The sequence below is a fragment of the Nycticebus coucang genome, chromosome 10 (assembly GCF_027406575.1).
Source record: "Nycticebus coucang isolate mNycCou1 chromosome 10, mNycCou1.pri, whole genome shotgun sequence".
Lineage (NCBI taxonomy): Eukaryota > Metazoa > Chordata > Mammalia > Primates > Lorisidae > Nycticebus > Nycticebus coucang.
In genome coordinates, this window is record NC_069789.1 from 94,680,731 (window position 1) to 94,706,781 (window position 26,051).

The 26,051-nt window shown below is 40.1% G+C and overlaps 1 protein-coding gene across 1 annotated transcript; it reads left to right on the forward strand.

Moving 5' to 3' along the window:
* The first annotated feature begins 748 nt into the window (after positions 1 to 748).
* On the forward strand, positions 749 to 2,056 carry LOC128596929 (dnaJ homolog subfamily A member 1-like). Its single transcript, XM_053606784.1, has 2 exons — positions 749 to 1,183; positions 1,742 to 2,056. Exons 1-2 carry the CDS (start codon positions 866 to 868, stop codon positions 2,054 to 2,056), a joined length of 633 nt encoding a protein of 210 aa, XP_053462759.1. The 5' UTR covers positions 749 to 865.
* Positions 2,057 to 26,051: the final 23,995 nt, after the last annotated feature.

Sequence of the window (26,051 nt, forward strand, 5' to 3'; positions counted from 1 at the left end):
TGGCACAAGTCCTCAACAAAGTACTAGCAAACTGTGTTCAACAATACATTATAAAGATCACTCACTATGGTCAAAAGGGATTTATACTTAGGATACAAGGTTGCTTCAACATACACAAATGAATATTATTCACCATATTAACAGAATGAAGGACAAAAGCCATATGATCATTTCAATTGATACATAAAAAAATTAACTGACAAAATTCAACATTCTTTCATGATAAAAATATTCTCAACTATGTATAGAAGCAATATTTCACAACACAATTGGGGCCATATATTATAAGCCACAGCTCATATCATACTTAACAGTGAAAAGTTTAAACCTTTTTCTCTAACAACAAGAATAAGACAACAATGCACATTGTCATCACTTCTGTTCAACATAATACTGAAAGGCCGAGGCAAAGAAATTAGTCAAGGAAAACAAATAATAGACATCCAAATGGGAAAAGAAATGAAGTTGTCGCTGTTTACTGATAACATGAACTTTTATAGAGAAAAACCTTAAGACCCACCAAAACTGTTATAACTGATGTTTATAGTAAAGTTTTAGTGCATAAAATGATCATACAAAAATTATATCCAATGATTAACAAAGGAAAACAGGAATGGATTTACTATTTAAGACAAAATAGCCTTTAAATTAAAGATTGTCAAAAAAGATAAAGGGGACATTATATAATAATAAAAGGATCATTTCACCAGAAAGATATAACGATTAGAAATATATACACTCTGGGCGGAACTTTCCAGAATGCTCCGTGGGAGGCAGAGGAGCAGCAGCTGCCCGAGCAGTGCACAACTAAGCGCTCCTTTCCGCTCCACTGCATGGGCCTCTGCCCTCTCACCGGCTGTAGAAAATGGTGAAAGAAACCACTTACTATGATGTTTTGGGAGTCAAACCCAATGCCACTCACAAAGAATTGAAGAAGGCATATAGAAAACTGGCCTTGAAGTACCACCCTGATAAGAATCCAAATGAAGGTGAGAAGTTTAAACAGATTTCTCAAGCTTATGAAGTTCTCTCTGATGCGAAGAAAAGGGAATTATATGACAAAGGAGGAGAACAAGCAATTAAAGAGGGTGGAGCAGGTGGTGGTTTTGGTTCCCCCATGGACATCTTTGATATGTTTTTTGGAGGAGGAGGAAGGATGCAGAGAGAAAGGAGAGGTAAAAATGTGGTACATTAGCTCTCAGTTACCTTAGAAGATCTATATAATGGTACCACAAGAAAACTGGCTCTGCAAAAGAATGTGATTTGCAACAAATGTGAAGGCTGAGGTGGCAAAAAAGGAGCAGTAGAGTGCTGTCCCAATTGCCGAGGTACTGGAATGCAAATAAGAATTCATCAGATAGGACCTGGAATGGTTCAGCAAATTCAGTCTGTGTGCATGGAGTGCTAGGCCCATGGAGAATGGGTCAGCCCTAAAGATAGATGTAAAAGCTGCAATGGAAGGAAGATAGTTTGAGAGAAGATTCTGGAAGTTCATATTGACAAAGGCATGAAAGATGGCCAGAAGATAACATTCCATGGTGAAGGAGACCAAGAACCAGGATTGGAGCCAGGAGCTATTATCATTGTGTTAGATCAGAAGGACCATGCTGTTTTTACTCCACCAGGAGAATACCTGTGCATGTGTATGGATATACAGCTGGTTGAAGCATTGTGTGGCTTCCAAAAGCCAATATCTACTCTTGACAACTGAATTACAGTCATCACCTCTCATCCCCGTCAGATTGTCAAGCATGGAGATATCAAGTGTGTGCTAAATGAAGGCATGCCAATTTATTGTAGACCATATGAAAAGGGTCGCCTAATCATTGAATTTAAAGTAAACTTTCCTGAAAATGGCTTTCTTTCTCCTGATAAACTCTCATTGCTGGAAAAACTTCTACCAGGGAGGAAGGAAGTAGAAGAGACTAATGAAATGGATCAAGTAGAACTGGTGGACTTTGATCCAAATCAGGAAAGACGGTGCCATTACAATGGAGAAGCATATGAGGATGATGAACATCATCCCAGAGGTGGTGTTCAGTGTCAAACTTCTTAATGAGGCCAGTGAATGATGCTCATGCTGGCATTTTTGTGCAGTAACAAATGAGTGAAGGACTGTAATCATAATATGCTCACTACTTGCTACTGTTTCTGTTTTAATATTCAACTATAGTAGTGTTTTAAAGGTTAAATGAAGAATAAATGCAAATATAAAAGCTAAAAAAAAAAGAAATATATACACTGTGACATCAGAACACCAAAATGTATAATGACAAATTCTCTGAAAAAGAAATTAAGAAAACAATTTCATTTATAAAAATATCAAAAAATACAGAGAAGTAACTATACTATATATATTGAATACTACAAAACATGGAAGAAATAAATTGAAGATAATGCACATAAATAGAAAGACATCCCATGTTCATGGGTTAGAAGAATAGATTCAAATGTTTATACTATTCAAAGCAATCTACAGATTCGATGCCATCCATATGAAATTCAAATGTTGTCTTTCACAAAAATAGGAAAAAATCCTAAAATTCAGATATAACCACAAAAGACTTCAAATAGCCAAAGGAATATTGATCAAAAAGAACAAAACTGAAAGTGTCACATTCTAAGATTTAAAAATATATTACAAAGTTATAGTAAACAAAATGGCATGATGCTGGCATGAAAACAGACACATTAATAAGTGGAATAGAATAGAAAGCCCAGAAATAAATCTACACATTTATGGTCAATTTATTTTTGACAGAAGTGCCAAGAACACACAATGTGTTAAGGGCAATAAATGGTGTTGGGAAAACTAGACATTCACATGCAAAAGAATGAGAATGGACCCTTATATCACCCCATATTGTAATAGCCTGCTCATAATGGAGTAAAGAATTAAGAGTATATCCGAAATGGTGAAACTAATAGAAGAAAATTTATGGGAAAATCTCCATGACATTGGCCTAGACAGTGACTTTTTTTCTCTTTTTTTAGAGACAGAGTCTCGCTTTGTCACACTCGGTAGAATGCCGTGGCGTCACAGCTCACAGCAACCTCCAACTCCTGGGATTGGGCGATTCTCTTGCCTCAGCCTCCCAAGTAGCTGGGACTACAGGCCCCCACCACAATGCCCAGCTATTTTTTGTTGCAGTTTGGCCAGGGCCAGGTTTGAAACCCCCACCCCTGGTATATGGGGCCGGTGCCCTACTCACTGAGCCACAGGCATCACCCTAGACAGTGATTTTTTTAGATATGAAAAGCAAAAGTTGACAAATGAGATTGTAACAAAACACAAAGCTTCTGCAGAGCAGAGGAAACAATTAACAGAGTGAAGAGAAAACCCACTGACTGGGAGAAGATATTTCCTAATTATGCATCAGATAAGGTGCTAATATCCAAAATATATGAGGAACTCAAACTATCCAATACCAGGAAAAACAACTCTATTCAAAGCTATGCAAAGGAGCTGAATAAACATTTCTCGAAAGAAGACATACAAATGGCCAACAAATATTTGAAAAAATGCTCAACATGTCTAATTGTCAGAGAAATGCAAGTTAAAGTCACCATGAAAGAACACCTCACATCTGATAGGTGGGCTATAAGCATAAATAACAAAGATGAAAGATAAGTGTTGAGAGGGATATGGAGAAAAGGGAACTCTTTAGACTATTGGTAGTGCTGTAAATTAGCACAGCCATTTTGGAAAACAGTATGGAGGTTTCTCAAAATACTAAAAATAGAATTACCATATGACCTAGAAATCCCCTTTCAGGCAACATGCCCAAATGAATTGAAATCAGTATGTCAAAGGATGCCTGCACCCCCATGTTCACTGTAGCATTACTTACAATAACCAAGACATGGAAACAACTGAAGTGCCTATCAACAAGTGAATGAATCTTGAAATTGTGGTATATATACACAATGAAATACTATTCCACCTTGAAGAGAAAAACAAGAAATTCTGTCACTTTCTTTTTTTTTTATTATTTTTTTTTTATTTTTTAAATATATTTTTTTTTTATTGTTGGGGATTCATTGAGGGTACAATAAGCCAGGTTACACTGATTGCAATTGTTAGGTAAAGTCCCTCTTGCAATCATGTCTTGCCCCCATAAAGTGTGACACACACCAAGGCCCCACCCACCTCCCTCCTTCCCTCTTTCTGTTTCCCCCCCCATAACCATAATTGTCATTAATTGTCCTCATATCAAAATTGAGTACATAGGATTCATGCTTCTCCATTCTTGTGATGCTTTACTAAGAATAATGTCTTCCACGCCCATCCAGGTTAATACGAAGGATGTAAAGTCTCCATTTTTTTTAATGGCTGAATAGTATTCCATGGTATACATATACCACAGCTTGTTAATCCATTCCTGGGTTGGTGGGCATTTAGGCTGTTTCCACATTTTGGCGATTGTAAATTGAGCTGCAAGAAACAGTCTAGTACAAGTGTCCTTATGATAAAAGGATTTCTTTCCTTCTGGGTAGATGCCCAGTAATGGGATTGCAGGATCAAATGGCAGGTCTAGCTTGAGTGCTTTGAGGTTTCTCCATACTTCCTTCCAGAGAGGTTGTACTAGTTTGCAGTCCCACCAGCAGTGTAAAAGTGTTCCCTTCTCTCCACATTCACGCCAGCATCTGCAGTTTTGAGATTTTGTGATGTGGGCCATTCTCACTGGGGTTAGATGATATCTCAGGGTTGTTTTGATTTGCATTTCTCTAATATTTAGAGATGATGAACATTTTTTCATGTGTTTGTTAGCCATTCGTCTGTCGTCTTTAGAGAAAGTTCTATTCATGTCTCTTGCCCATTGATATAAGGGATTGTTGGTTTTTTCATGTGGATTAATTTGAGTTCTCTATAGATCCTAGTTATCAAGCTTTTGTTTGATTGAAAATATGCAAATATCCTTTCCCATTGTGTAGGTTGTCTCTTTGCTTTGGTAATTGTCTCCTTAGCTGTACAGAAGCTTTTCAGTTTAATGAAGTCCCATTTGTTTATTTTTGTTGTTGTTGCAATTGCCATGGCAGTCTTCTTCATGAAGTCTTTCCCCAGGCCAATATCTTCCAGTGTTTTTCCTATGCTTTCTTGGAGGATTTTTATTGTTTCATGCCTTAAGTTTAAGTCCTTTATCCATCTTGAATCAATTTTTGTGAGTGGGGAAAGGTGTGGGTCCAGTTTCAATCTTTTACATGTAGACATCCAGTTCTCCCAACACCATTTATTGAATAGGGAGTCTTTCCCCCAAGGTATGTTCTTGTTTGGTTTATCAAAGATTAGGTGGTTGTAAAATGTTGGTTTCATTTCTTGGTTTTCAATTCGATTCCAAGTGTCTATGTCTCTGTTTTTGTGCCAGTACCATGCTGTCTTGAGCACTATGGCTTTGTAGTACAGACTAAAATCTGGTATGCTGATGCCCCCAGCTTTATTTTTGTTACAGAGAACTGCCTTAGCTATACAGGGTTTTTTCCGGTTCCATACAAAACGCAGAATCATTTTTTCCAAATCTTGAAAGTACGATGTTGGTATTTTGATAGGAATGGCATTGAATAGGTAGATTGCTTTGGGAAGTATAGACATTTTAACAATGTTGATTCTTCCCATCCATGAGCATGGTATGTTCTTCCATTTGTTAATGTCCTCTGCTATTTCCTTTCTGAGGAGTTCATAGTTTTCTTTATAGAGGTCCTTCACCTCCTTCATTAGGTATATTCCTAGGTATTTCATTTTCTTTGAGACTATGGTGAAGGGAGGTGTGTCCTTAATTAGCTTCTCATCTTGACTATTATTGGTGTACACAAAGGCTACTGACTTGTGGACATTGATTTTATATCCTGAAACATTACTGTATTTTTTGATGACTTCTAGGAGTCTTGTGGTTGAGTCTTTGGGGTTCTCTAAGTATAAGATCATGTCATCAGCAAAGAGGGAGAGTTTGACCTCCTCTGCTCCCATTTGGATTCCCTTTATTTCCTTGTCTTGCCTAATTGTATTAGCTAGAACTTCCAGCACTACGTTGAATAGTAAAGGTGACAGAGGACAACCTTGTCTGGTTCCAGTTCTAAGAGGAAAAGCTTTCAGTTTTACTCCATTCAGTAAAATATTGGCTGTGGGTTTGTCATAGATAGCTTCAATCAGTTTTAGAAATGTGGCACCTATGCCTATACTCTTCAGTGTTCTAATTAGAAAAGGATGCTGGATTTTATCAAATGCTTTTTCTGCATCTATTGAGAGGATCATGTGATCTTTATTTTTGCCTCTGTTAATATGGTGGATAACGTTTATAGACTTGTGTATGTTAAACCAGCCTTGCATCCCTGGGATGAAGCCTACTTGGTCATGATGAATGACTTTTTTGATGATAAGCTGTAATCTATTGGCTAAGATTTTGTTGAGAATTTTCGCGTCTATGTTCATGAGTGAGATTGGTCTGAAATTCTCCTTTTTGTTTGGGTCTTTTCCTGGTTTTGGTATCAGGGTGATGTTTGCTTCATAGAATGTGTTGGGGAAGATTCCTTCTTCCTCAATTTTTTGGAATAATTTCTGCAGTACAGGAATAAGCTCTTCCTTGAAGGTTTGATAGAATTCTGGAGTGAAGCCATCTGGACCAGGGCATTTTTTGGTTGGAAGATTTTTTATTGTTTCTTTGATCTCAGTGCTTGAAATTGGTCTGTTCAGGAGCTCTATTTCTTCCTGGCTGAGTCTAGGGAGAGGGTGTGATTCCAAATATTGATCCATTTCTTTCACATTGTCAAATTTCTGGGTATAGAGTTTCTGGTAGTATTCAGAGATGATCTCTTGTATCTCTGTGGGATCAGTTGTTATTTCCCCTTAATCGTTTCTGATTGAGGTTACTAGAGATTTTACTTTTCTATTCCTCGTTAGTCTGGCCAATGGTTTATCTATTTAATTTATTTTTTTAAAAAACCAACTCCTTGTTTCATTAATTTTCTGAATGATTCTTTTGTTTTCAATTTCATTGATCTCTGATTTGATTTTGGATATTTCTTTTCTTCTACTGAGTTTAGGCTTAGATTGTTCTTCTTTTTCCAATTCCATAAGATCTCTTGTGAGATTGTTGATGCGCTCTCTTTCTGTTTTTCGAATGTAGGCATCTAAAGCGATGAATTTTCCTCTCAAAACTGCTTTTGCAGTATCCCACAGGTTTTGGTAGCTTGTGTCTTCATTGTTGTTATGCTCAAGGAAGTTAATGATTTCCTGTTTTATTTCTTCCTGCACCCATCTGCTATTCAACAGAAGATGGTTTAATTTCCATGCCTTTGGGTGGGGTCGAGCATTTTTGTTAGAGTTGAGTTCCATCTTTAGTGCCTTATGGTCTGAGAAGATACAAGGTAAAATTTCAATTCTTTTGATTCTGTTGATATTTGTTTTGTGTCCCAGGATATGATCAATTTTGGAGAATGTTCCATGGGATGATGAGAAGAATGTATATTCTTTATCTTTGGGATGGAGTGTTCTATATGCGTCTATCAAGCACAGTTGTTCTAGGGTCTCATTTAAGTCTCTTATATCCTTGTTTAATTTCTGTGTAGAGGATCTGTCCAGCTCTGTAAGAGGAGTGTTAAGGTCCCCTGTTATTATGGTATTATCAGATATCATATTGCTCAGACTGAGTAAGGTCTGTTTCAAGAATCTGGGAGCATTTAAATTGGGTGCATAGATATTTAGAATTGAAATGTCTTCTTGTTGTATTTTTCCTTTGACCAATATGAAGTGACCATCTTTGTCTTTTTTGACTTTAGTTGCTTTAAATCCACATGTGTCTGAAAATAAGATTGCAACTCCTCTTTTCTTCTGAATTCCATTTGCCTGAAAAATTGTCTTCCAACCCTTGACTCGGAGCTTTAATTTGTCTTTTGAAGCCAGGTGTGTTTCTTGCAGACAGCAAATGGATGGCTTGTGTTTTTTAAACCAGTCAACCAATCTATGTCTCTTCAGTGGGGAATTCAAGCCATTAACATTTATTGAGATAATTGATAAGTGTGGTAGTATTCTATACATCTTATTTGGTGAGAGTCCATTGCTTAGTTTTATCTTTTGCATCAGTGTGGAGGTTAGGTTCTGTCCTTTAATTTCTGAGTTCTTACTTTGCTGCTGATCCATTGTGGTGGTCAGTGTGCAGAACAGGTTGAAGTATTTCCTGTAGAGCTGGTCTTGTTGTGGCGAATTTCCTCAATGTTTGTATATCCGTAAATGATTTGATTTCTCCATCAATTTTGAAGCTTAGCTTAGCAGGGTACAGAATTCTGGGTGGAAATTGTTCTGTTTAAGTAGATTAAAGGTAGATGACCATTGTCTTCTTGCTTGGAAAGTTTCATTAGAGAAGTCTGCGGTCACTCTGATGGATTTGCCCCTGTAGGTCAACTGGCACTTACTCCTGGCAGCTTGCAGAACCTTTTCTTTTGTCTTGACTTTGGACAGGTTCATCACAATGTGTCTTGGAGAAGCTCGGTTAGAGTTGAGGCGACCTGGGGTCCGATAGCCCTCTGAAAGCAGTGTGTCAGAATCTTTGGTGATATTTGGGAAATTTTCTTTTATAATATTCTCTAGTATGGCTTCCATTCCTCTGGGGCATTCTTCTTCCCCTTCTGGAATTCCTATAACTCGTATGTTGGAACGCTTCATAAAGTCCCATAATTCTGACAGTGAACGTTCTGCTTTCTCTCTCTTCTTTTCTGCCTCTTTTACTATCTGAGTTATCTCAAAAACTTTGTCTTCTACCTCTGAAATTCTTTCTTCTGCATGGTCTAACCTGTTGCTGATACTTTCCATTGCATCTTTAAGTTCCCTGATTGACTGTTTCATTTCCTTCAGCTCTGCTATATCCTTTTTATATTCTTCATATCGTTCATCTCTGATTTGATTCTGTTTTTGGATTTCCTTTTGGTTATTTTCCACTTTATTAGCAGTTTCCTTCATTGTTTCCATCATTTCTTTCATTGTTTTCAACATGTGTATTCTAAATTCCCTTTCTGTCGTTCCTAACATTTCTTTATAGGTGGAATCCTCTGCAGTAGCTACCTCATGGTCCCTTGGTGGGGTTGTTCTGGACTGGTTCTTCATGTTGTCTGGAGTTTTCTGCTGATTCTTCCTCATGAGTGATTTCTTTTATCTGTTTCCTTGCCCTAATTTTCCCTTCACTTCCTCTTGATCTTTAAGTTCTTGTGCCTGTGGACTAAGGGTTACAGGACCAGAAGGGTGAGAAGGTTTAAGAGCAAAAAAGGGATGAAAGAAAGGAGGACTGAGTGATAAGGAAAAAAAAAGAAAAATAGAGAAAGGAGAGGGGGTGGGTAAAGGAAATATTGACAAAAAGAAGAGAGGCACAGAAAGAGGGAGACAGAGCAATATAGGTGTACAGTAGGGTACTTTGATACAACCTTAAAAAAAAACCACCTTCTGGGGTGACCAGTTGTGTGGTTCCCTTGAGGTCAGCAGCTCTTTGCTAACCTGATCAGACACAGTACCCCACCTCCACCAAGTAGAGAGGAAAGACAAAAATGCTATAAATCAAACCAAAACAAGCAAACAGAAAACTTTATGGGATAAAATTGGCTGGAAAAACCAAGTAATAGCGGTAGAAACACTAACAAAAATGAAGTTCTAATTATTGAAATAGGTAGCCATCGGAAATTATAATTAAACTAGAAAAATTGAGAAAGAAAAAGGATCTGTATGGAAAAGGTTGAACTTAAAAAACAAAAAACAATCCACAACATCAAAATAAACAAAAAAAAACAACCAAACCAAAAAACAAAAGACAAAAAACACAACCAAAAACAAAGCAGTATGTATATGTTATTGAATATTGTCTGGGCAACACGTGGTCTTCTGGGGTATGAGATGTTAATCACAGTTCTGATACGACTGGAGGCTGCTAGTTTCTCAAACCCCAGCAGGTAGACACCCTAAATCTCTCTTCAGCCCACTTAAAAGGCACTTTTAACTTGTTCACTTACTGAGCAGAAGCTTTCTCAGGGAAGTGCTTGTCGCTGGAATCACTGCTGAAGTGGCTATCCACTTACCCTGTGTCTCCCTCTGCCCCTAAGGGTTAGGGCTGCAAGGCGGCTCAGACCCTGCCCTTAGGCTACTTGGTCGCTGGGTTACCAGCTCCCACCCAATTCCAGCTCTGCGCCCCTGAGGGCGGAGCTTGCCGGGGCAGATCGCTCACAATGTCTGCCTGTGACCCAGAGCCAAACACTATTAGCTCCGTCTGGCTCAGCGGCTCAGACTGGGGCCCTAGACAAAGGCCAAAGTTCTCCGCACTCCCGCTCAGGCTCTCCCCAAGGCAGTTCAGCTGAGTGCCAAGTCCAAAGACACCAAAACAGTTCACAGGTAAGGCCTTTCTGGTTTGCAGTCTCGCTGCTACTGAACTTACAGTTGCGGGCGGGTTTAGACGGATTGAACACACGCGACCACTTGCCAGTTTTCCACTGTTTTAGTCCTCCTCTTGGGGTCCAGAAGTCTCTCCCTGACTCCCTGTATCCTCTTGCGGGTGATGGTAGGCAGATCCCACCAGCCAGAGATGCCTGGAGTCCTATCTCCCCAGACTCACGGTGCCCAGATGCAAGGAAGCTGTTACTCGGCTGCCATCTTGCTCTGCCTCCGAAATTCTGTCACTTTCAACCTTATGAATGAACCTAGAGGACAGTAGGCTAGGTTTAATAATCTAGTTACAAAGAGACAAATATTATATGATCTCACTAATATGTGGAATCTAAAAGTTGAAGTTGAACTCATAAAAGTGGAGAGTAAAATAGTGGTTACCAGAGGTTGGTTGGGGGCAGACAAAGATAGGGGGAGATGTTGGTCAGTAAGTACAAAGTTTCAGTTAGACAGGAGAAATAAGTTCTAATGTTCTATTGTACAGCATGGTACAGCATGGTGAATATACCTAATATATATTTCAAAACGCCTAAAAGAGAAGATTTTAAATATTCTTACCACAAAGAAATGATAAATATTGGAGGTGGTGCAATGCATGCCAATTAGCCTGATTTGATTATTTCACAAGGCATACATGTATCGAAACACAACATTGTATACCATAAATATACACAATCATTATTTTCATGAAAAATTAAGTAGAATTAATTAAAAACATACATGTATCTGTATCTTCTAAAAAGTCCTATTTTTCAGTAACATAACTTACTGGTTAAGTGCACAGGACTCTAAAGCCAAACAACCTCTATTACCAGATGTACATGTATAGATGAGTTATTTAATTTCCCCTGAGAAAATGATGAGAGTAATAGTACCTACCTCATAGGATCATTCAGACTGCTAAATTACTGGGAAGCATTAAGAATAGTGTTAAACACGTGGTAAGCACTCAATAAAGGTTAGCTATTTCTCCTGTTATAAGTGAGCATTTCCTTATGATTGCGGTTCTACTGGTCAGGAAAGTGCATAGTGGGAGGGCTCATCTCTCCACTATAACATCTAAAAGCTCAGCTGGAAAGGCTTAGAGCCCAGGGGTGACTCTACAGCTGTGTCCTGGGATCTTTTGAAGGTGTTTTTGCTTATGGTTCTGACAGTTAATGCTGGCTGTTGGCTGGGAACTCTGCAGAAGGTGTTGGCTCAAATTATTTACACAGAAGGTCTCCATGTGGTGACTTGGCTTTATCCCACCATGGTGGCTACCTTCCATGAGTCAGTGTCCCAAAAGACAGGAATTGAAGGCTGCAAGTTTCTTAAGGCCTGGGCCTAGAAATTGGCCCAGCATCACTTTCTCTGTACAATCTTGGTCAAAGCAGTCACCAGTTTCAAGGGGAAGGGACACATCCCTCACTGCTTGACTGGAGGAATGTCATACCAAGCTGCATAAGCCACGTGGGGTTGGGTGCACTGTGGTGGCCGACTTTAGGTAAGGCAACCTACCATAGTTATTACTATTGTGCCCCAATAGTCATCAAAAATATTTTGACCCTAAGGACTGCCCATTTTAGGACCTCAAAATTGGGGTAAAAGAAACAAGAAGAGGGGAAGGCAGCAGAGGCTTCAGTCATGTACAAACTCACATTTAGAAATTATTCAGTGGAAATGCTCTTATGTTATAGATGATGAAATATGGCTAAGAGAGGTGAAGTGAGTTGCCTAAAATAATTCCTGCTGGCAGAAGCCCTAGAATATTTCTGTTTCTAATACACCACAACATCTGAAAGGCAACAACAACAACAAAAAGTAGTTGGAAAAGGAAGAAACAGGGAAATGAAGAGTGAAAGGGGAAGAACATGGGTGGGAAAACAAAGAGAGTTGCCAGCATAGCCTTCACTTGAGACTTCAGTATTTTTTGGATGCATTCCCACACTTGATTTTAAACTCCAGAGCTGCTGGAGAATCATAAACCTTTGAATAATGTTGAAAAAACTGCTTGGGTCTTTGGAATAATTTCTGCACTTTCCTAACCCAGGCTGGAGAATAAGCAGCAGATGGAAACTTACCAAGTCTTGTCTACAGCAGACCATCTTTCTTCCTGTTATTCCTGTTAACCTGGTTTTCCTGGTTGCTTGGAACTCAACTTCCACCGCTTACATCATTCAAAGTCTCCTCTGAGTTTGGTTCCCACCCCACCCTCCTCGCAGGTGGATTTCTCCCTGTGCTTCTCAGTGTTGCTCTGGTCATGTAGGCTGCATTTCCTCAGGATCCTGTTTAAAGTGATGTTTGGTTCAGGTGAGAATTCTCAGCCTTTAAGAACAGCTCATTCTGAAGTCTTGCAAAGTCCCTGTGTGGGGTGGAAACAACACCTTCTGGAATCTTGAGACTGGAGGGCCCCTCACTAGCCTGTCTCCCTGTCTTCATGTTGCTCTGCCCAACACAGAGAATACCACTGTGCTAAGAGCAACCTAGGAAGGTCCTCTTTCTTTTAAACTCATTTAATGTGAAACCACCAACCTTCCTCCTGGGAAGGACTTCTTCATATCCAGCTCAGTTATGTCCAGTTACTAAGTAATCCTTTCTCTCCCATTTGTACAGTGGTGCTAAAGACTAGTAGCCATAGGAGCTTAATGTAATAGACATAATTAGTAGAGCAGGTGTTCCCTCATTCTTCTCCAAAATAATTGTGCAATTTTCTTATCCTGATTAGTCCTTCAAGCATTTAACAAGAATATGTCAAGTTCATTGGGAATACAAATACATATAAATAAGGGACAATCTCTGCCCTGTTAGAGTTTACAGTCTAGTGAAGGAATTAAACTTAGAATTCATGGACTGGACTAGAGGAGTTTATAAACTCCCAAAATTACATGCAAAGCATTGAAGAATGTGTGCATTTTTCTGATATAGGGTAAGTTCTTTTTACCAGATTCTATTCAGGAAAAATGACACAAAAGATAAAAAACCACAGAGATATAAACAATAAGCAAGTGTTATATTCATGGTCACAGACAAAGGAAGAGGAAGGGGATTTACTTTGTGCAGTCTCAATAAGAAGGAGGTCAATGTCCAGCACCAGTGGGACCAGAGAGTTTGTTTATAGCCAGATGGAAGGTGCCTGATGTTGAAGTAGACTATCTGGCTGCTAGGATGGAAGAGGAGAACAGCTGGAGATGGAGGGGCTCCTTTGAAATCCCTGCTACAAAGGAGGCCCTCCCACTGTTATTGAATTCCTTTGGTGACTTCATATTTTCCACAACTTTATTATTTTTATTGTTATTCTTAAAAGACATCTCAAGTTCTTCATGTGCCTGCTCATCCATAAGCTGAAGGCTTCCCTTGTGTGTTACATAACACAAGCATGGCGCATGGTACTCTCTTCTTGGCCTCAGTCTGGAACAGTTTGGCTAAAAAGACCATAGGTTAATTTTACAAATGATTTGCATAGCACTTACACATTCACTTTAAAATCATTACCCACTTAAAATGCTATTACCAGCTTCCAAAGTTTGCAATTCTTTGAAGTTTTTTCCACGGCTGATATACATGTATCATATACAGTGATGGATGATATACGTATCTTATGATATGTATGAAATATATTAATATATTATATATAATAATAATATATACATATTTGTTGTCATTTAAATAAGCCCTCATAACCAGAAGTGGAAACTAGAAAGAAAGAAATTTGAAGGAAGGCAAAGGGTGAATATCCAGGGCCCCAATAATCAATTTTGTGAGAGTTTTATCTCAGTGACAGTTTAAAAAATCCCGTTACTGTGAGAGAATAACTCATAGTTTCCACAAGCCAAGAAGATCATAACAAGGCATTAGAATGGACTTTATTCAGAATATTCAACTCAAATTATTTTGCTTTTATTCAAAGGCTGCTGAACTCATCAAGTAAGCAGGAAAAATATGACATCTAGAATAAGGAGAAGATTACTATGAATTTCTTTACATGGAGTTATTTGGTGTTTCAGAAGAAATTACATTAAAGAAAGCATCTGATCAAACATACAACTCTGTCAGTACAACAGAAGAATCTAAAAATAGTTTTAGCTCTTACTTCTTGAACAGCCAGTTTTAATGATTTCATAACCTTTGTTACACAGTCAGAAACTAACTTTATTGGAATATATTTAAGTTGTCAAGCATTTACTGAGGACCTATTATTAGCAAGGTGCTTTACTAAGCTCTTCAGGGGATACAGCTATGAACAAGAAATAGTCCTTCCTCAGGGAAGTTACAGAATGGTGAGCAGACTCATATTTTTATAAGCACCTATAAGTCAAGGCAGAAACTATTGAATGATGCAATTTAAAAAAAAATCCAGAATGTGAGATTTGAGCTGCACCAAAAGAGAAGGTTGAAGAATGCACATCAACCCCACTGAGGAGAGCTGCGACCTCAAGGATACAAACAAAAAGTACGAAATCCATCACCAAGAGGACAGGAGTCCCCTCCCCCATGAGAATGGCTCAGAGTGCCCCACAAACAAACAGGCAGAGTTCAAAGGTCCTCCCACTACACTCCACGGGAGAGACTCTCTAAAAACTGGACCTACCTCCCCTACTAGGGTGCCACGGTGTTCTCCTGCCAGGCATAAAACTGTCTAAAACTGTATATATTCTCTACCTGCAACTCTGAGCTCCCAGCACTCCACTCCACTCTCACTCTGAGGTCTGGAGGCCTGTCCCCCAGGAGTCGAGATTCTTGGGTGATTTCTCGAGGGGTGTGGACAGTGCCTAAACTGCAGCTGGTCAGTGCTGACTCTGAGGCACAGGAACAAAGAGAGGACGGTCGGCTGAGAGGGAACCACACCAGAGCAGCGGTTCCCTGAGGCATAGAGCAGCAGCCATCTTTTAGCAACAGTATGGCTTGCTCCCGGATATTCTGAAGCCACACCCTCTGTCTCCCTGGGCAACCAGAGGAGGCCAGCAACCACCAGAAACAGATCTGGCATGGAAATGCAGGCCCCATGAGTAAAGGATTTGCCTGAGGTGGTACCGACCTGGGTGGAGTGCAGGGACTCGAAAGGCACTCGCAGACCCCGGAAGTTCCCAGGGCAGGGCTGACCCAGAGGACTGCTTTACTGAGCCTAAGACGCACTTGGCCCTCAGGGGATCATCAGCCTATAGACAAAGGAAGGCAGCAGGATAGAACTGACAGGGGAATTTAGCAGGAACAGAAACAAAATCCCACAAAGTTGTTCTGTTCTGTTCTGTCAGTAACATCAATCAGGGGAAGGGCTGGAACTGAGTGAACACCCCCCAGCCTTCATCAAGCACCCGAGGTTGTCAGGCCTCACCTCCTCCTGCTGGGTAGAGGCAAAGCACATTGGCCTGGCTGAACAGAAATAGATTTCCTTGTGATTCAGGCAGGTGCAAACCCCTGGAGTATCTGTTCACTAAAGGCAACTGGGTCAGCCAACTGCAGGGCTATCAGTGACTGGGTGTGACAGAGGTGCAAGGTTGGGAAGGAGGCATCAACCTTCCCAGACTGACCTATTTACTGGGTGGCTCCTCCAGACTTCACGCAGCACTGGAGCAAGCTGTATCAGAGTAGTCACCAGACTGCTGTGATCCAGTTCCCAGAGACCTCTTAAACTCTCCCACCCAAGACAGGTGCTGACTGAGACAATTGATTTGGACCTTTCAAACTGAACCAATCACCTGAGGACTAGTCACGTGGGGCCCTGGGCGTGTGGTTGTAGGAAGGTTTAATTTTCCTTTTCCAATTGTTGCCTGTGGTGGACGGGGTGACTTAATTGCTGGTATTTCTCCACAGCTGAAACTTCAACCAAGAGTAACTGTTTCACTAGGGTCGAACAGAGACCAGCTGAAAACAAGACAGAACCACTTAGTCCCACCACACCAAACAGGGCCCCAGTTTCTCAGGCCATAGCACTGTATGGGTCCTCGACAAAGCTCCAGGGGAAAAATCAAAGGGTGTAAAACAATCATGGGGCAGAATCAGCGAAAAAACTCTGGTAATACGAATAACCAGAATAGAGCAACCCCCCCCCACCAAGGAAAGATATGGCAGATGTACCTGAAGATCCCATTCATAAACAACTGGCCGAGATGTCAGAAATTGAATTCAGAATTTGGATTGCAAACAAGATTAATAAAGTGGATGAAAATTTGGAATTAGAAATTCAAGCAGCAATTCAAAAGTCAGAATTGGCGGGGGAGAGACAAGATGGCGGACTGAAGCCAGCTTTCAACAGAGGCTCCCGTCCAGAAGGAGAGTTAAGGGACAGGAATTTAGTAAGCATCCTGGTGGATTTGAGCCGCACCAAGAGAGAAGGTTGAAGAATGCACCGCTGAGACAAGCTGTGATCACAAGGATGCAAACAAAAGGTACAAAATCCACCACCAAGCGGATGGGAGTCCCCCTCCCCCATGAGACCGGCTCAAGAGCCCCACAATTAAACAAACGGGCAGAAATTAAAGGCCCTCCCACTACACTCCACAGGAGAGACCTTCTAAAAACTGGACCTACCTCCCCTACTAGGGTGCCATGGTGTTCTCCTGCCAGGCATAAAACTGTATAAAACTTTAAAAATCCTTTGCCAGCAACCCTGAATCCCCAACACTCCCCTCCCGCTCACCGAGGTCTGGAGGCCTGTCCCCCAGGAGTTTGGATTCTTGGGTGATTTCTCAAGGGGAGTGGACAGTCCCCGAGCTGCGACTGGTCAGCACTGACTCTGAGGCATGTGAGTGTGGAGAGGGCACCCGGCTAAGGGGGAGTCATGCCTCTGCGGCACTTCCCTGTGGTGCAGTGCAGCAGCCCTCCCCGTGCATCAATACGGCCAGGCATAAAACTGAATGAAACTCTAGCTTCCCCCCACTCTCACTCGGGGTCTGGGGGCCTGTCCCTCAGGAGTTCGGATCCTTGGGTGATTTCTCGAGGGTAGTGCACAGTGCCCAAGCTGCGACTGGTCAGCGCTGACTCTGAGACACATGAGCGAGGAGAGGGCACTCGGCTGAGGGAGAGTCACGCCTTGGCAGCACTTCCCTGCAGTGCGGTGCACCAGCCCTCCCCGGGCAACAATATGACCAGGCATAAAACTGAATGAAACTCTAGCTTCCCCCCACTCTCGCTCAGGGGTCTGGGGCCCTGCCCCCCAGGAGTCCGGATTCTTGGGAGATCTCTTGAGGGGTGTGGACAGAGCATAAACTGCAGCCGCTCAGTGCTGACTCTGGGGCATGAGACAGAGGAGAAAAGGGTCAGCTGGGTGCCCACACCAGAGCGGCAGTTCCTGGAGGCAAATCAACAGCCGTCTTTTCTTTAACAGCAAAATGGCTCACTTCTGGATATTCTGAAGCCACACCCCCTGTCTCCCTGGGCAACCAGAGGAGGCCACAAGTGAGCAAAGGATTTGCCTGACATTGCTCACAAACCCGGGAAGCTTCCAGGGCAGGGCCGACTCAGAGAGGTAATCGGATACAAACCTCCAGCAGCAAAGACATTTGAACTCAGAACAGCCTGTCTTCTGTAGGTGATTTTAGCAGAAACAGAGACAGAACCCCGCAAAGTTGTCTGTTCTGTTCTGTTCTGTTCTGTTAGCAACATCGATCAGGGATGGGGCTAAGCCTGAGTGAACACCTTCCTCCCACCACCTGCATCAAGCACTCAAAGATGTCAGGCCCCATCTCCTCCTGCTAGATAGCGGCAGACTGCAGGGGCCTGGCAGACTTCCTTGCAATTCAGGCAGGTGCAAACCCCTGTAGTATCTGTTCACTACAGGCAACTGGGTTAGCTATCTGCAGAGATACCAGTGACTGGGTCCAATGGAGGGGCAAAGTGGGAAAGGAGACATCAACCTTCCCAGACTGATCTATTTGCTAGGTGGCTCCTCCTGACTCCATGCATCACTGGAGTAAGCCATATCAGAGGAGTCACCAGACCCCTGTGATCCAGTTCCCAGAGACCTCTTGAACTCTCCCACCCGAGACAGGTGCCGATTGAGACAATCAATTTGGACCTTTTGAACTGAACTAATAGACTGAGGACTTTTCAGGTGGTGCCCTGGGTATGCGGTTGTAGGAAGGTTTGATTTTCCTTTTCCAACTGGTGCCAGAGGTGGGTGGGCAGGGTGACTTAATTGCTGGTTTTTCCACACAGCTGAGACTTCAAGCCAGATTAAATGTTACAATGGGATAGAACAGAAACCAGCTGAAAACAAGACAGAACCACTTAGCCCCACCATACAAGACAGGGCCCCAGTTTCTCAGGCCACAACACTATACAGGCCCTCGATAAAGCCCCAGGGGAAAAATCAAAGGGAGTAAAATAACCATGGGGCAGAATCAGCGGAAAAACTCTGGTAACATGAATAACCAGAATAGATCAACCCCCCCCCAAGAAAAGATACGGCAGATGTGATTGAAGATCCCATTCATAAACAACTGGCTGAGATATCAGCAATCGAATTCAGAATTTGGATTGCAGACAAGATTAATAAAATGGAATTAGGAATTCGAGGAGAAATTCAAAAGTTGTCTCAAGAATTTAACAAATTTAAAGACAAAACCACCAAAGACTTAGAGACACTGAAGCAAGAATGTACAGCCCTCAAAGATATGGAAAATACCTCAGAATCCCTCAGCAACAGAATGGAGCAAGCAGAAGAAAGGATTTCTGACATTGAAGATAAAGAATCCCTCAGCAACAGAATGGAGCAAGCAGAAGAAAGGATTTCTGACATTGAAGATAAAGTCTTTGAACACTCCCAGTCTCTCAAAGAGGAAGAGAAATGGAGAGCAAAAACGGATCACTCACTCAGAGAACACTCGGATAATTCGAAGAAAAGCAATATACGAATAATTGGGATTTTGGAGAATGATGAAGTGGCCTCGAAGGGCACAGAGGCCCTTCTGCATGAAATTATGAAAGAAAATTTTCCAGACATGCCTAGAGAATCTGAAATTCAGATATGAGACAGCTTCAGAACCCCAGCACGATTCAACACCAATAAGTCATCCCCCAGGCATATCATAATTAGCTTCACTAAAGTTAACATGAAAGAGAAGATTCTCAAAGCAGCCCAGCTAAAGAAAACCATTACGTACAAAGGAAAGAATATTAGAATAACTGCAGATCTCTCTGCTGAAACTTTTCAAGCCAGAAGAGGGTGGTCATCGACTTTTAATCTCCTAAAGCAAAATAACTTTCAACCCAGGATCTTGTATCCAGCTAAACTGAGTTTCATCTATGATGGAGAAATTAAATACTTCAATGAAATTCATATGTTGAAAAAATTTACCATAAGTAAACCAGATCTTCAGGATATTCTCAGACCTATCCTCCACAATGACCAACCCAATCCTATACCACAAAAGTAAACTCACTCAGAAACTTCAGAACAAACTCCAACTTCCACACTGGCGAAAGGATTAAAAATGTCCACTGGACCTTTGAAAAATTCGATACCCCAAATTCCACCAGACTTATCAATACTCTCCATTAATGTGAATGGCTTAAACTGTCCTCTAAAGAGGCATAGGTTAGCTGACTGGATACAAAAACTCAAGCCAGATATTTGTTGCATACAAGAGTCACATCTCAACTTAAAAGACAAATACAGACTCAGGGTGAAAGGATGGTCATCCATATTTCAGGCAAATGGTAATCAGAAAAAAGCAGGTGTTGCAATTTTATTTGCAGATACAGTAGGCTTTAAACCATCAAAAGTAAGGAAGGACAAGAATGGTCACTTCATATTTGTTAAGGGTAATACTCAATATGATGAGATCTCAATTATTAATATTTATGCACCCAACCAGAATGCACCTCAATTTATAAGAGAAACTCTAACAGACATGAGTAACTTGATTTCCTCCAGCTCCATAATCGTTGGAGATTTCGACACTCCTTTGGCAGTGTTGGATCAATCCTCCAACAAGAAGCTGAGCAAAGAAATCTTAGATTTAAACCTAACCATCCAATATTTAGATTTAGCAGACATCTACAGAACATTTCATCCCAACAAAACTGAATACACATACTTCTCATCAGCCCACGGAACTTACTCCAAAATTGACCACATTTTAGGTCACAAGTCTAACCTCAGTAAATTTAAAGGAATAGAAATTATTCCTTGCATCTTCTCAGACCATCATGGAATAAAACTTGAATTGAGTAACAATAGAAATCTGCATACTCATACAAAAACATGGAAGTTAAATAACCTTATGCTGAATGATAGCTGGGTCAGAGATGAGATTAAGAAAGAAATCGCCAATTTTTTGGAACAAAATGACAATGAAGACACAAACTATCAGAACCTCTGGGACACCGCAAAGGCAGTTCTAAGAGGGAAATTTATAGCACTGCAAGCCTTCCTAAAGAGAATGAAAAGAGAGGAAGTTAACAACTTAATGGGACATCTCAAGCAACTGGAAAAGGAAGGACATTCCAACCCCAAACCCAGTAGAAGAAAAGAAATAACCAAAATTAGAGCAGAATTAAATGAAATCGAAAACAAAAGAATAATACAACAGATCAATAAATCAAAAAGCTGGTTTTTTGAAAAGGTCAATAAAATAGATAAACCTCTGGCCAACCTAATCAGAAAAAAAAGAGTAAAATCTCTAATATCATCAATCGGAAACAACAAAGACAAAATAACAACAGACTCGTCAGAAATCCAAAAAATCCTTAATGAATATTACAAGAAACTTTATTCTCAGAAATATGAAAATCTGAAGGGAATTGACCAATACTTGGAAGCACGCCACCTTCCAAGACATAGTCAGAATCAAGTGGAAATGTTGAACAGACCCATATCAAGTTCAGAAATAGCATCAACTATACAAAACCTCCCTAAAAAGAAAAGCCCGGGACCAGATGGTTTCACGTCAGAATTCTACCAAACCTTTAAAGAGGAATTAGTACCTATATTACTCAACCTGTTCCAAAATGTAGAAAAAGAAGGAAGACTACCCAACACGTTCTATGAAGCAAACATCACCGTGATCCCCAAACCAGGAAAAGACCCAACAAGAAAAGAAAATTATAGACCAATATCACTAATGAATATAGATGCAAAAATATTCAACAAGATCCTAACAAACAGAATCCAGCAACACGTCAAACAAATTATACATCATGACCAAGTTGGTTTTATCCCAGGGTCTCAAGGCTGGTTCAATATACGTAAATCTATAAATGTAATTCAGCACATAAACAAATTAAAAAACAAAGACCATATGATTCTCTCAATCGATGCAGAAAAAGCTTTTGATAATATCCAGCATCCCTTCATGATCAGAACACTCAAGAAAATTGGTCTAGAAGGGACTTTTCTTAAACTGATAGAGGCCATCTACAGCAAACCCACAGCCAATATCATATTGAATGGAGTTAAATTGGAATCATTTCCACTCAGATCGGGAACCAGACAAGGCTGCCCATTGTCTCCATTGCTTTTCAACATTGTAATGGAACTTTTAGCCACCGCAATTAGGGAAGAAAAGGCGATTAAGGGTATCCATATAGGGTCAGAAGAGATCAAACTTTCGCTCTTCGCAGATGATATGATTGTGTATCTGGAAAACACTAGGGACTCTACTACAAAACTCCTAGAAGTGATCAAGGAATACAACAGCGTCTAGCAGCGTCTCAGGTTACAAAATCAACATCCATAAATCAGTAGCCTTTATATATACCAACAACAGTCAAGTTGAAAAAGCAGTTAAGGACTCTATCCCATTCACAGTAGTGCCAAAGAAGATGAAATATTTGGGAATTTACCTAACAAAAGACGTGAAAGATCTCTATAAAGAGAACTATGAAACTTTAAGAAAAGAAATAGCTGAAAATGTTAACAAATGGAAAAACATACCATGCTCATGGCTGGGAAGAATCAACATTATTAAAATGTCCATACTACCCAAAGCAATATATAATTTCAATGCACTCCCTATTAAAGCTCCACTTTGTCATATTTTAAAGATCTTGAAAAAACATTACTTCGTTTTATATGAAATCAGAAAAATACTTGAATAACCAAGACATTACTCATAAATAAAAACAAAACAGGAAGAATCACACTACCAGACCTCAGACTTTACTACAAATCGATAGTGATCAAAACAGCATGGTATTGGCACAAAAACAGAGAAGTAGATATCTGGAACAGAATAGAGAACCAAGAGATGAATCCAGCTACTTACCGCTATTTGATCTTTGACAAGCCAATTAAAAACATTCAGTGGGGAAAAGATTCCCTATTTAACAAATGGTGCTGGGTGAACCGGTTGGCAACGTGCAGAAGACTGAAATTGGACCCACACCTTTCACCATTAACTAAGATAGACTCTCATTGGATTAAAGATTTAAACTTAAGACATGAAACTATAAAAATACTAGAGGAGAATGCAGGGAAAACCCTTGAAGAAATTGGTCTGCGCGAGTATTTTATGAGAACCCCCTGGGCAATTGAAGCAGCTTCAAAAATACACTACTGGGACTTGATCAAACTAAAAAGCTTCTGCACAGCCAAGAACACAGTAAGTAAAGCTAGCAAACAGCCCTCAGAATGGGAGAAGATATTTGCAGGGTATATCTCTGACAAAGGTTTAATAACCAGAATCCACAGAGAACTCAAACGCATCAGCAAGAATAGAACAAGGGATCCCATCGCATGCTGGGCAAGGGATTTGAAGAGAAACTTCTCTGAAGAAGACAGGCGCACGGCCTTCAGACATATGAAAAAATGCTCATCATCTTTAATCATCAGAGAAATGCAAATCAAAACTACTTTGAGATATCATCTAACTCCAGTGAGACTAGCCTATATCACAAAATCTCAAGACCAGAGATGTTGGCGTGGATGTGGAGAAAAGGGAACACTTCTGCACTGCTGGTGGGAATGCAAATTAATACATTCCTTTCGGAAAGATACATGGAGAACACTCAGAGATGAAATTATAAAACATGTCCTGGGAGCAGCAGAGGCCAACTCAGTTAGAACAAATATCTTCAGGTAAAGCAGAAGGCAATATATCTAGAAAATTATATTAGAGAAAGAATTGCATGAGTTTGAAATATGTAGTAAGGAATTTAGACTATTCATAGGCACAGCCCATGGGCTAGGGGATTTGAGCAAACGTAGTAATATGAAAGGGTAGAAATTGGAGGCACAAAGGCCACACAGAGGGTTACTAGAATAGCCCAGGCAAGTGGAAATCTGCTTTTGGTTGAAGATAAAAGGCATAAGACTGGATCAGGAAGAACATCTGTAATAAGGGACACTGGCAAGCTAATCATCTCCAATGAAAGTTAGTTAGAATCAGCCTTAAAGATCTTCTGGCATAAACCCCAATGTACAAAGTAGAAAAAAAAGACAATATACATCATGTTCTAGATTAGGAGCATAGACCCAGAACTAGACTAGTCCAGTGGTGTTGCACATAATCATGAAAGTTGATTTGATGGACAAAGAGCATTCCATAAAAGCGTGAAATGGAGAAGAATAAAATTAATCATGTAAATTATTCACTGATTATATTTGTTTAGTTTCGTCTTCATGGAAAATACTTATTTTTTAAAATGTCATCTAATTGGAGAGCATTTAAAATAAACCCAGTCACAAAGTTCGGTACTTGCTTGAACAATTATTTGTGACTCCAAGAGATTGCTATAATGAAGGTCAAAATCTCAGATTGAAATCGTGCTTGTTAATTAACAGTATAAAAACTTTTCTTATCCGTAATATGTTGACAATAATAAACTATCTCATTTGATTATAAAATGTATATAGAAATGCCTGGAACAAAGATGAAATATAATAATACAATATTAATATTCTTGCTTTTGCTTACTTTATATTTCAGAATATTACAGGGTACACAAGTTTCAGTCATATAATTTGTAAGTTTTAAGTCAAGGTTATAAGTGTGCCTTTCATCCAGAATATATGCATTGTACCAGTTAGACGTGAACTTACCCTCTCCTCTCACCAGCTTGTTTTCCATTGGGTTTACTACTTCTCCATATGCCCATTGATGGTGATCAATTAGTTTCAATTTTGTATTGAGCACAGGTGGTGTTTGTTTTCCCTTTTTGCAATACTTCACTTAGAATAATGGTCTCCAGTTCCATCCAGGTTGTTACAAGAGATACTAGATAACCATTTTTTTTATGTCTGAGTAGTATTCCATGGTATACATATACCATCTTTTATTAATCCACTTGTGTATTGGTAGACATTTGGCTTGCTTCCACATCTTTGCTTGTGAATTGTGCTGTTATCGGCATTTGAGTGCAGTTGTCTTCTTTATAAAATGTGTTTTTCTTTTCCTTTGGGTAAATACCTACTAGTGGGATTGCTGGATCAAATGGTAGGTCTGCCTTTAGTTCTCATAACTACTTTCCATTGAGGGTACTAGTTTGCAGTCCCATCAGGAGTGTATAAGTGTTCCTTCCTCTCCACAAAAATGCCAGCACTTGTTGTTTGGGGACTTTTTGAAAAGAGCCATTTTACTGGAGGTAGGTGATATCTCATTGTGTTTTGATTTGCATTTCCCTAATGATTAGAACTGTTGAGCATTTTTTCATGTGTGTGTTTGCCATCAGTCTATCTTCATTTGAAAAGTTTCTGTTCATGTCTTTTGCCCACATTTTATGGAGTCATTTGGTTTGTTCTTGCTGATTTGCTTGATTTCTTTGTAGATTCTGGTTATCAGCCTGTTGTCAGATGTCTAGCATACAAATATTTTCTCCACTTCTGTATATTGTCTATATACTCTATTGATTGTGACCTTAGCTGTGCAGAACCTTTTCAATTTGATCAGGTCCCATTATTTTTATTGTTACTGTGGTTGCTTTGGAGAGTCTTCTTCAGAAATTCTTTTCTTAAGCCAATATCTATAAGAGTTTTTCCAATATTTTCTACTAGAATTCTTTTTTTTTTTTTTTTTATTGTTGGGGATTCATTGAGGGTACAATAAGCCAGGTTACTCTGATTGGAATTGTTAGGTAAAGTCCCTCTTCCAATCATGTCTTACCCCCATAAAGTGTAACACACAACAAGGCCCCACCCACCTCCCTCCTTCCCTCTTTCCGTTCCCCCCCCATAACCATAATTGTCATTAATTGTCCTCATATCAAAATTGAGTACATAGGATTCATGCTTCTCCATTCTTGTGATGCTTTACTAAGAATAATGTCTTCCACGTCCATCCAGGTTAATACGAAGGATGTAAAGTCTCCATTTTTTTTAATGGCTGAATAGTATTCCATGGTATACATATACCACAGCTTGTTAATCCATTCCTGGGTTGGTGGGCATTTAGGTTCTTTCCACATTTTGGCGATTGTAAATTGAGCTGCCAGAAACAGTCTAGTACAAGTGTCCTTATGATAAAAGGATTTCTTTCCTTCTGGTTAGATGCCCAGTAATGGGATTGCGGGATCAAATAGGAGGTCTCGCTTGAGTGCTTTGAGGTTTCTCCATACTTCCTTCCAGAGAGGTTGTACTAGTTTGCAGTCCCACCAGCAGTGTAAAAGTGTTCCCTTCTCTCCACATTCACGCCAGCATCTGCAGTATTGAGATTTTGTGATGTGGGCCATTCTCACTGGGGTTAGATGATATCTCAGGGTTGTTTTGATTTGCATTTCTCTA

Bases quoted from the DNA above. Each gene is read 5' to 3' on its own strand.
- LOC128596929 (XM_053606784.1), top strand. From the start codon at position 866: ATGGTGAAAGAAACCACTTACTATGATGTTTTGGGAGTCAAACCCAAT. The intron at 1,184-1,741 runs GTGGTACATTAG...CATCCCCGTCAG, and splicing joins GAGAAAGGAGAGGTAAAAAT to ATTGTCAAGCATGGAGATAT.